This window comes from Grammomys surdaster, unplaced genomic scaffold, assembly GCF_004785775.1.
Source record: "Grammomys surdaster isolate TR1022 unplaced genomic scaffold, NIH_TR_1.0 126035, whole genome shotgun sequence".
In the NCBI taxonomy this organism is placed as follows: domain Eukaryota; kingdom Metazoa; phylum Chordata; class Mammalia; order Rodentia; family Muridae; genus Grammomys; species Grammomys surdaster.
In genome coordinates, this window is record NW_021620848.1 from 3121865 (window position 1) to 3134172 (window position 12308).

The following is a 12308-nucleotide window of genomic DNA, read 5'->3' on the forward strand; positions in this document are numbered from 1 at the left end:
GGGAGAGGGAGAGGGAGAGCGCGAGCAGCGGGTGGGGTAGCGGGGATGCCTGTGGGGGACCGCATCACTGAAAACCGCCACCACATCTGGTCCTGAGGGGCCGTGGCCGCGCGCCACCTGGTGGCAGTGGAAGGTGGGCCCTGGAGGAGGAAGGGGAGAAAATCCAGGATTTTATTTGGTGGGAACTTCGGTAAACTGAGGCGAAAGTGTGTATGTGAGAGTTGGCCTCTTACCACTGGACCTGGTCCTTATTACAACTCTCATTTTTCAGACAGGTAAACTGAACAGAGGTGGGAAGGAGAACACTCCGGGAAAAGGGACACTCTTAAAACAGAGCTCTTTAAGACACACGGAATCAGGAGTCCCAAGGTTTTTTTTTTTTTTTTTTTTTTCTGGCATCAATGGAACTGATCTTAGTTTGTCCATCTGTTCTATGGGCAGGGTGCGAGGAATGAAAGAGGAGGAAGAGAAACTTTAATGTCTCCCGCCCACCCGGAGGTAAAGGGCTTTAAACACTTCTCCGGAAAGCAGAGTTGTATAGATTCTATTTGCATACGAACGCAGTCACCTCGGGTTAAACTCGGGTCCTTTAATCTCTGGTCCAATTTGTCGCTCAGCCCGGGAGGAAAGCCCTCATGAGTACCTACAAACCCCGCCCCCTGGGGCCTCCCCCCGACAGGGCTGGGCTTGGTTGCACGTGCTCACCGGGTTCTCGGTGGATCCACCTCCTTGGAAAGGTTCATTATTAATGCGGGGAGACAGTTAGAATCACAGGAAACTGTGAACACGGATAAGTTATAATAAAGAGAAAAATGTAACATGATTTTTTATTATATAGATACATTAGACATTTTATTAGAGTACGTAATGACGATAGGTTTGGATTCTTCCCTACTCAGGTCTTCCTATTTTTTTCCTTCACCCCTTCAATTGGTAGAGTCCCGTGTGGCCGGCCTCTCTGGGAGGACTACATTTCCTAGCATTCCCTACGGGCATGTGCGTGGCAGCGGCGCGTGACGTCAGAGGAGGGAGCTGGCCAGTGCTGAGGGGGCGCGGCGCGGAGGGGCGCGGAGCCGGGCGGCTCAGGGGCCCAGAGTGTGCGGCGGCCGAGAGCTTGCCGGCCCCTGACAGCCCCCTCCCCCCGGTGGAAGACCAGGACGACGACTACGAGGGCGCAAGTCATGGCGGAGCAGCGAAGCCAGCGAGGGCCCTGAGCACCGCCGCATGGAGCGGGACGAACGGCCACCTAGCGGAGGGGGAGGCGGCGGGGGCTCGGCGGGGTTCCTGGAGCCGCCCGCCGCGCTCCCTCCGCCGCCGCGCAACGGTGGGTAAGGGCCCTTCTGAGCCCGGGCGGCCCCACCGCCCGGGACCTCCGCTTTCTCTAAGCTGACTCTAGCTCCGGGATGTAGGGCAGCTCCGCAGTGTGGACTCCACCCTGGGCTCGCACTCTCTAGGCAGGGTCTCGGGTCCCCTCAGCTCGGACCCTCCCCCCCCCCCCCGTCCCCTCTGCGCCAATCCTTTCTCCTCCCCCAGGAGGCCCTGGTGCACAGGGCACCCTCTTCCTTCACCCGGGAGCTCACAGACGCCACACCTTTGCACCCTGCACCTATCCAGGAGCGTTTTCCTCCTCTGCAGTCCCACGCTTCCTCCCAGCCCCGTGAGCCTCCGCCTCTGGGCACACCGGTAATGGTCATCCTCGGACCTCGGTGCTCGCTCCTGTCCCCCTGGCCTTCCTTTACCCAGGCTCCTTCTAGACGACGACTTTCTGCTGGCTCAGGTCTCCAGCGGGATCCTGGGGCTCCAGAACACCTGCCTTTTCCCGGTGTTTGCCGGACACTTACCGCGCCGCCCAGCCTAACTCTTCCGGGGTGCTGAGAATTCCTCACCTGGCCTGGCCGCTTGCGTCCCCTCGCCAGCCCAGTCCTCAGGTTCCTCGGGTGTTTGCTCCCGCTCCCTCCTTGGCTCAATGTTTTATTTGTTTCTGTTTGATATCTCTCCCCCCCCACCTTCGGTGTTTGCGGCGGAATGTTTTTATTGGTAAAGTGTAAGGAGCTTTTGTGAGGTCGTAAAAGGTGAACTTTTGAACTTGGAAAGCGCCCTGGAGCAATTAGCGCAGGCGATAGCCCCGGGAGGCCTGCATTACAAAGGGTGCTCGTTGCGGCGGGCAAACGCTCCCGCGGCAAACTCGATTTATTTATTTATTTGCCCTGCCTTCCACCTTTCACATCTCCTCATTTCCGAATAAAGGGCAGGCTCTCAGAGATTCCTGCCTCCTCCCCTCTCTGCGCCATAAACGCGCAATTCTCTGGAAGATCTAGGACCCGAACAGTGTCTAACAAGTAACAGATTTCAGATTGAATGCAAACACTGGGAACAGTTAGGAGGCCCTAAAAATTAATTGCTTTGGCAAGAAGTTTCTCAATCAGGACAGTGACCTGGCAGGTGTGGGTAAAGCAACTTGAAAATAGGTCACCGAGGTAATGGTGAATGAATGGGAAGGCACAGAAGAGAAATCTTGAGTTGGATTTGGTTCTTCATAACCTTATACATTCATTAAACATTCATCGTTAATTCAGTACATCTTTAGTTTCTTTCTTTCTTTTAAGCCAGTTAAAAGGAAAAGTCTGTTTAGAAGAGAGCCTGGTTAACTTGATATGATAGTGATCAAATGGTGATGTTTTCAAAGCTTGTGAGTTAAAGATGTGTATGATGTGTAGGATCTAGGTGGCCAGGCATCCGGTCGAGACTGATCTGAATGTGAGCATGTTTGGGATCAATAAAATTCCACGTCACAAAGGGAAAGGAAGGAATATAGTTAGGGTAGAAAGGGACAGTGTGTAGAAGAACAAAGATGATGGTTTTGGCGTTTTAAATTTACGCACAGATTTGGTTTCGCATTAATTTATAAATGTTGTAATTCTTGATGTAAGGTTTGCCACGAAGGTTTTTAAATTCTGTCTCCAGATCTGACGGGTATCCCTGTTAGAGTATCTTGGATATGCCTTCCTGTTCCCACCTGTGCTTACTATCAGATGCCAGATTTTATTGCAACCATCACTTTCAATTCTACATGAGAATGTTGTTGTAAGGAAAGCCAGAGAACAATGCATTTGCTATTAATTATTCATTGGAACATTTTAAAGAACTGAGCGGCAGTTTTAGCTCTTAATCAGATTGTTAGTGCTCATCCTTTCCTCAACTGGAGAGAACCATTGAGAAGAATCTTAAGGAGCAGTCAGTCTGTTAAGGCTAGACTATCTCTAATGTTTCACATCAGTCCAACTTAGTCATACAAATTTATTCTTTTTTTCAGGGGGGGGGGAAACAGTGGGAACTTTTGGCAGCTTAATTAGTTCAAAAGATAATGGGAAATTTTTGTAGCATAGCTTGTTTTTCAGTACAAAAATAAGCATGGTGTATGTAGTGTTTTACAGCTTATGTTTGTTAATTAGTGCCCAAGAAGTGCCCAGAAGAATTTTCAAAACATAGGAAAAAATTGCCTTTGGAATAGTGGGACTCTTTTTCTTCCTTCCTTCCTAATGAATATTTTTCTCCAAAGATAAATGAAATTGTTTGATTTCTGCGGAGAAAAGTACTTCTTTAACGATCCATCCTGGTGACATTTCCATTTTTCGTGAGGTCGTTATCTAGAGAGAAGGCCTTTGGTCTGTGCTGTGAAGAAGTAAAGTCCATTGATGCTGAGTTTACAGTCCTCCAGATGTTCTTATGATTCCATCAGAACAGACTTGCTAGCCTTTTGATGCACCGTCACCCTTCCAGGATTCCCTTGTGCTGACTCTGCTATTTTCGGCTGTTGCTTGTGGTTTTCATAACAAACAAACTCATTTAGTTTTAATAGTGATTGCTCCCTTTTGGGATTTCAAAGGAAGATGAATGATTTGAGGGGGCATTTGTTCATTTTATTTCAAGAGGGTGAGGGTATAGATTTTTAAGTATTTAAAGCAAAAGAAGGCTGGCTATAAGCCATTATAAAGAATTAAAAGCATATTTCACATTATTATACTTTGCAGGAAATGAGTTCACTAAATACTGTGTGCTTCCCTCCATAGGAGTTTACCAACAAAATGCTTATTTCTTAAATTAACAAGTAGTTTATGTCACAAATTTAACTTTTTAGTTCAGGGACTTTGAAAACTCAATTCTGAATCATCTTAGAGAATTCTCTGGTTTCCTTGAGAAATCTGAGGTGTTAAATGGCCACACTTTCTATCTTGGATGTCCCACTCACCAAATGCTGCTGTGCCTCCTCCTTGCAGAGCATGAGCCTATCGAGATTACTAATCTGATTCTGTATTTTGTAGCAGAAAAGTTTTGTGCTTGTGCAAGTACACAAAAGGCATGAGAAGGGAAGTTAATGAAAGAAATGCTGGCAGATTTTCAAAACATTGCTCACACATATATTAGTATTTCTTGATTTACCCCTGGACTTGTGGGCAAAGGTAGAAAATATTAATTTTAGTACAGTTGTTAAAAAACTTTAAATAGAAGAATCAAATGACTTATTTGTATGTAAAAACCAGATTGTAGTCATCTTATTTGTGGAAAAGACTCAGAATTAGAGAAAGCTCTTTCTACAGATAACCAGATAGCTTCCTAATGTGTCCACATGGGTAGTAATAGTTTCTCCAAACCAGAGAAATTGTGAAGGAAAGTGTTTGCTTTCAAATTTTGTATTCTTGAGGTCAACTTAAGAATAATTAAAAAAAATTTTTTTTCTTATTAAATGTTTTCCTGGTTCAGGTAATTCCTTGAACACTTATGATGTCTCTGTTTGATAAGTGGGATTCAGAGATGTCAGAATTATTAAGTTGTTAAGGAGCTTGATACTGAACCAGGAAATTTTGTTTGGATATAGAGGTTTTTATAGCTGAAGTTTTAGATTCATTTTAATTGTACATTTTAGAAACATCTCTGGGTGTAATGTTGCTGTACAATATTCTTAAAATTAACCCCAGTCTTTTTGTTTCCCAATGTTTACACCATAGTTTAGGGGCTTTGATTGTAACTTATGGAAAATTAGAAGAGAAAAAAACCAACACCCAAACCTGTAACATTGTGAGATATCCATTGTTTAGAAATAAGTAGGCATAGTTTATTGGAATGAAATATTTCTTGCGTATTTTGTTTGTTCTCGTGACCTGTTAAACAACATCCTTTCTAGAACAGTTTCTGAAGAAAACAGATTGGATTCTGGGGGTTAGTTATTTAAATTATTTTAATAAGACTTCTAGTGTACCCAGCAATTCTAATTAACAATGATTTAGCTTGGGAGGACCAGGATTTCCTCAGCTGGCTGCTTGGGAGCTGAATTGCTTTTTTCCCCACCCCCAGCTGCACCGAATCGTTTGATCCCCATGCTACTACCATGGTTGTCATTTGAGAAAGCAAATTGAGAGAAAATAAGTGGGGAAAATAGCCTACTTGAGCTTAATTTGCATTTTCCAGCTTTTGTTCTTAAAGGAATAATTGTATTTCAAATTTTTAACATGTTGGAAGCAAGCTGGCTTTACTATTATGTCTAAGAGAAAAATAATTTTCAGATTGCTTAAAAAAATACAGTTTTTTAAAAAAAAAATTCAGAAGGTAGTCTTTGTACTATGGAAACATTTTTTTTCAAGGTAGTTCGTGTTTTTTCCTGTAGCATTATATAATCCCAGATTAAGAAATTATAAATTCTTATGTTTCATACAAGTAGATGCTATAACTTTGTTATTAAGAATTAACTTTGAAAATTATTTTCAAAAATATCTTTGCATCCTCATTGCAAGCTCTGAACCCTTAAATTTGTTGACAGCAGAAAAGCTATTCAACCATAAACCACAGATGGCAGTAGTAGTATATTTTTCTGTTTTCTGGACTGATTTTTGCTTTTAACCAGGCGTCAATTCTATGGACATTGTTGGTAAGTCGTCTGGCAGGTGTAATTCTGAGAGACAGATCCCAGCATCTGATTTGGAGATACACTCTGTGGGTAGGTGGTTTGTGCCACAATAGTGACTGACTGCTCGCTGTCAAAGTGAGATTTTTTTTTTTAAGTTGGTAATGGTAATTAAAGTAATTGTTAAAATAGTAGCTACAGTACCTTGGATCTGTAGTCGCAGTGCTGTGAGTAACGAATGTGTCTCACAGTTGCTTGGACTACTATTTTTGTTTCCAACAAAAATGCTAGGATACTAGTATTGAGGATACTTTTCCTCTTGTGGAATTCCTTAGCTTCTTAATTTTCAACTTTCAATCGATAGAACTGTGGAATTTTAGATTTCTCTAAAAGCATTTCAGAAGTCTAGTTTATTCTGTTTCTCCAATTCTTTGTTGTAGCTAAGATTTCTGTGTTTTTTATTTTCTTCTAAAAGATTAATTGGGTAAAGAGCTAGTTGAACTCTCCTTGACATTTTGTCTGTGTTTCCTCGAGACATAATCTGATAAAGATTTATGAGAGAGTTCATTAACACCTGTTTCAAAATAAAGAAGAGATTAGCTCAGTATGGAGAACTAGCTTCACTGGTTTTCACTGGTTTTCACTTAAAAGCACCTCTAATATTAAAAGATTCAGTTTGACTATTTTTGATAATGTATAGTTTACTGGATCAGATTCAATATTCTTATTACTACAGCTTATTTCAAAGAAGAAAAGTCTGAACACCACTGTGAGGCTTTAATGTATACTAAATAATGTAGTTTAAAAATAATGAGGTAGTATATGTTGCATTTTTCATCATTCATCATTTCTTGATCATTTATTACTAAATTGTTTTACACTTAATCTTTTCCAATATGTTGAGTCATTAAATGTAGTTTGCATCTAAACCAGTGGTTTTCAAAATGTAGTCCATAGACCTCTTGAGGGGACTGTCCCTGAGACCCTTTCAATGTTTTCCAAGTCAAAATTTATCTGTCTATTATATTTATTCATATATATAATTCATATATATATGTATATACATATTTAATATCAATGTTATATATTCACTTAATTTCCTTGGAGAAACAGTAAAAATGATTAGTTAAATCTCAGGCTTTGAGTATATGTTTTTGATGTTTTGTGTGATGAAGTTTCACAGAAGTGAAAACATATCTGTGTAATAGGAAGGTTGTTTTGAGGTAAAATGCTTTGTATGTTGTGAGCTGAATTAGTTACATTTTGTTCATGAGCCATCATTTTTTACTTGAAAAAATGACTGAGGAACTGTTGTTTCTTAATGAACTTACCACACCAAAGGAAACAGCATTTGCTCTCAGTAATTATAGTTTGAGCTTGGAAGTAATGGAATTAAAAAAAATTTTTTTTTTTTCTTCTAGAGACAGGGTTTCTCTATGTAGTTCTGGATGTCCTGGAACTTTTGCTGTAGATCAGGCTGGCCTGGAATTCAGGGATCCACCTGCCTCTGTCTTCCAAGTGCTAGGATTAAAGGCATTCACAACCACTGCCAGGCATAATGAGAGTTTTAAAATCTTGGACCTGCTGCTATGAGCTTCACAGCTTCTTAGTGCTTTTAAAAACTTTATGGTGAGACAGATAGTGATATTAAACATACGATTTTTGGTATTATGTAAAAAAGGATGCTTATCATTTAGAGAATCTGTGTAACTCAGTAATACATTATTTACCAAAACATGTGTAGGTGTGCTATTTGAAAATAACTGCCTGGTTGGGCATGGTGCCTGTAATGGAGGTTGAAGCAGGAGGAAATAAGTTCTATGTGGGTTAAAGATCGTTCAACATGAAATTTAGTGTAACCAAGTGCACATATTTTACTGATGATGTTTTTAGTTTTTTTCAGTTCTAGGTATGGAACCAGGGGCCTTGTGCTTGCTAAGCAACACTCTATAACTGAACTACATTCCCAGACCAATGATAAGGCTTTAAGCTCTACTTCGAACTAACCTTTAAGAAACCACCAATCACTGAATTTTGGTATTGACATAAAAGAAAAATATCCTTTTTTTAAAAATTTTTTTTTTAAAGCAAGGATTCTTTTTCTAGTTATAAATCTGTGAGGCTAGATTTTCTGCCTACACTTGTAGTCTACTTAATATACTGAGTGGGGGAGTGGGAGAATCTAGCTGTTAAGGCAGATTTTGAGGAGATTTGGGGGATGGTGCCATTCTTACAATTTTATATTTTATTGCAAATGGCCTTGTTAATATATAACACATAATGAGTTACTAATTACTTTTAAGAAAATACAGTTTTCAAGTTTATTTTCCAATATGGTAAATATCAATACATAAATCCATATAGTACCAGCTCTTTGGGGTCTCTAGGAAATTTTCTGAGTGTAGAAAGAGTTCTTATAGCATAGAGACCAAAATATGAGAGATCCCTGATGTAAGTGAAAATATTTAATGTATAAGAAGAGGATGACTTTACCATTAGTACTAGTACTTGACTGTTTTGAGTTTTTTTCTCCCTTTATCCTCCTTGTCCCCTTTCTCCTCTTTAGCTCTCCTCTCCCTCTGTCTTCTCCTATCATCTTTCCCTTCCACTTTTTCTGAGATAGTGTTGCTGCCAAATGTCTTCTTTCTTTAGGTTCTCAGGTATTGAATGAAGTACAGGCAAGCACTACCTTCATGCCTGACTTAGATTCTTGTCTTTTTTCCATAATAGAACTTTTACTGGAAAAGAGTGCATATTATGTTTTCTCTATGTGAAGCTATATGAAGTGTGCACAGTCTGCTCGCATTGAGCTCTGATGATCCTTTTGTTACTGCTTCATGAAGCCTGTTGCTTGACTGCTGTATTAGGCAGCAGTTTCCCAACAAGCACCATTTCTCTGCAAGTTAACTTAAAGTTATGGAACCAAACCTTGTAACAAAAACAGTAGGATTCATTGCTACAAAATGTTAAGTACTCAGAAGAGATACAAAGTACATTAAAGAAGAATAACATGCTTGCTTGAGGGCCCATAGACCTGCTTGATTTAGATAATCCCTTACTGAGCTTTTCTTTCTTCCCAGGTGATTCAATTGAGTTGACAATTAAAACTAACAATTCTATGGGCTAGTGAGGTGGCTCACCAGTTAAGAGCAATTGCTGCTCCTCCAGAGGACCAGAGTTCAGTTTCTGGTACAAGTTGGGCTGCTCATAAATGCCGGTAACTCCAACTTCAGGGGCTTGAATTTCTTTTGACAATGGACACCTGCATCTCAACACAATCACATACACATAATTAAAAATAAAATAAAAACGTAATGAAGAGGTTGGCTTTTTTACTTTCGCTAGGCAAGTCTGTCTTTAAGTTGTGATTTGGCAATGCCATTTTGTAGATTGGTTTGCTTTCAGCCTGGTTTTCACTGAGTTAGTAATGAAGTTGTGCATAGAAGCATATCTTCCCATGGCCTGAGAATACCCTTTCTTAGTGTGAGTCCCATTTTAGTGTAAGTCAGTTACTGTGTTGTTAAGGGTTAGGAGTGTACACCATTGGGTATGTAGTTGCTAGCTAGAACTCATTCTGTACCATTTATTAGAAATGTCACATAATGAAGAATGAAATGAAGAAATATCACATAATGGTGTGAATAACAATTGGAAATTAGTGCATCAGAACTTAGAGTGGATAAGGAAAAGTCATTAAAGTATTTGGGGTTTTGTCCTAAAGAGTTCTATAATTCTTGATGTTTGAGAGTTCATGTTCATTACAAATGTATTCTATGGAATTTTTAGTTTGGTTATAAGGAAATTAAAAGCTTATCTCTTGATTTTGATGCCTGGATTTTATATTTCAGATGAAGTATTTAAATGAGTTCTTTAGTTGAGTCAAATGGTTTTAACCCAATTGTTGAAGCCAATCCTTTTTTTCTTCCATGTTGATACTGTACCCTTTAAATCTGACTTATCCTTTCAGTCCTTTCACCAAAGATGCCTTTTCAATAGGATAATAAACCACCTGGGGGAAACCCCCTACTGACATCCATTTAGAGGGCTTTGTTTTTTGGAAGTGCTGCTAGTGCCTGCCAGGGAGGAAGGATTTTAGTTAAATGGTGTGTGAGGCAAAGAGCAGGATCTGGAGCCGTGCTTCTCAAGACCTTCCTAATGCTGCAACCCTTTAATACAGTTCCTCATATTGTGCTGACCCCCAACCATAAGATTATTTTCATAGCTACTTCATAGTTGTAATTTTGCTATCTTTATAATTGTAATGTAAATATCTGTGTTTTCTGGTGGCCTTAGGTGACACCTCCAGCCCAGTGAAGGGACTGTGATCCACTGGTTGAGAACCTCGGGATTAGAGTGTGACTTAATAAAGATCCTGTCTGTGTAGCGTTGTTCTTTGCATTTCAGTATTCCCTTTCAATAATAGCTAACTTGTAGTGTTAAGATTCTTCCATGTACTTTATCCTTATAACCCTTTGAACCATGAGCTCTGTTATCCCTGTTTTAATTTTTAGAAACTAAGGCCTGGGGCCTAGGGAGGTAGCTGCTCATTTGTTAATGGCTCTTGCCTCCCAACACTGAGGACTCTGGCAGTTGCTCCTACAAGTTGTCCTCTGACTCTACAGGCCTGCCCATGTACACATACACAGTGATTGTTTAAAAAAAGAAAAGAAAGAACAACTCGGAAGCTCATAGAGGTTAAACCCACTCCATTTCAGTACTAATAATTTATTTTTTAGATTAAACATCCTCTTCTCCTTATATATTCTGATATCTCTGAAATTGCCTGATGGTATGTACTAGGATTAGGGACAAGATCTGTGAAGTGGCAAGCATATGTTTACCCCAGAACAGATATCTGAGAATGCAGGCTACTTACATTTGTTTAGAGACTTCAGAATTCAGCTCTTACAGATGAGTCACAAAATCCACCGAGTTGCAACTATTTCTTCTTTTCATCATAGATTTACTAAGTGATTGACTAGAAGATAATTTTGCCACTAAAGGAACAATTCTTGCTGAATAAGAGGGTTGGGCACTCAGGAAAGAAGGGGTTTTGAACTCCTGATGTTCTTGTACAACATACATGAAATTTCTGTTTCATGAATGTTGAATGAATGAAAGAAACATCTCAATCTTTTGCTGTTATCAGCCCTTGCTGGTTATTAGAAACAGTCTACAAAATAGAAGAGAAGGAAATTGAGAAAGTTCGTGTCAGTAGTGTGTTTTAACAAGTGTTTTGTAGCTAAATCTAAAGTTTGATGGGCCCTCCTAAAACTAGAACAAAGTTTCTATTTAGAAACTTGATTCTCCTTAAAGAGACTAGATATCCCAGATTAAGGTGAAATGGTCAATAAACTGCCTGTTTGCATGACTGAATTTGAGGATGTAGCTTAGGAAAATGTGGCCTTTGTTCCTACTACCTGTCTCATTTCTGGTACATAAAAGCTGGTAATATGAAAAGGGTGATCCAGTGCTAGAGGCTGATCTGACCCTTCCCAAGTGCAAACATAAAGCTGGTTGCCCAAGACTTGTAGGATACAGCGGGTGATGTCCTAACAGAGATAGTGCAAAAAAGGCACTGTGGGTCAGAGATTGTGATAACAATGCAGTTTGAGCAGAAAATTAACTAACTCCAGAGAAGATTCAACTACATCCGAGTCGTGGTTGCCTAGATTCAGATTCTCACTCCATCTCAAAGATATGTATGTTTCTATGGGCACACCTCTAAAACGCAACTAAATTAATCCCTGAAATGATTTTTCCAGCTTTCTGGTGGGGATGAATTAGGTAGAATTGGAAACTGGGATTACGGAGCTTGTGTAAACCAAGTCTTCACATCCCAGAGTCTCAGAGGGTTGGATTTCAGATACTATATAATCATTCTTACATACAAGTTGTCTCTGTTTTTATATTAGAAGCCCTGGTTTTCAAAAAGTGCTGTGGCATGACACTTATATGTAAATTCCTGTGTAAGTCACCTTTCTGTTTACATTTAAAATGCTAATGTTAGGGTGATTTGTAGTGTAATTTGAAAGAAATTCAATATTTCCTTTAAAACAGGATCACTTTTCTTCCCATTTGTGACCTGTTTCTGTCACACTTTCTCTTTTGTGAGTACAGCTTTATTTACTAAGCCAAGCCCATAGTTAATTTCAGAGCTTTCCCTCTTTGTGGGTAAAGGGATTTTTAACTGTAAAACTCATTAAACAGTGAGAAGAGTGCCAACTTCTGAAGATCAAGTGCCTTGCATTTGAGAACATTGATTCATTAAGGAAAATTGAAAAACAGAAGGGAAACCTTCCATGCTGGCGGGCTGTGAAAAGGGAGCTCAGCAGGAAAGGGGCTGCAGTGTCATGGGGGAGGGGCAAAGGGGCATGCAGCCCAGAAGCACTCATCAATCATTTTACTG

The 12308-nt window shown here is 40.1% G+C and overlaps 1 protein-coding gene across 1 annotated transcript in view; it reads left to right on the forward strand.

Annotated features, from left to right (window-relative positions):
* Window positions 1-1113: 1113 nt before the first annotated feature.
* The window catches only part of Nr6a1 (nuclear receptor subfamily 6 group A member 1), a 185656-nt gene continuing 174461 nt past the window's right edge, over window positions 1114-12308 (forward strand). The window contains exon 1 of the mRNA XM_028754692.1: window positions 1114-1324. Within this exon, the coding sequence (XP_028610525.1) occupies window positions 1225-1324 (100 nt within the window). The 5' untranslated portion in view covers window positions 1114-1224. The remainder of the gene's footprint in view (window positions 1325-12308) is intronic.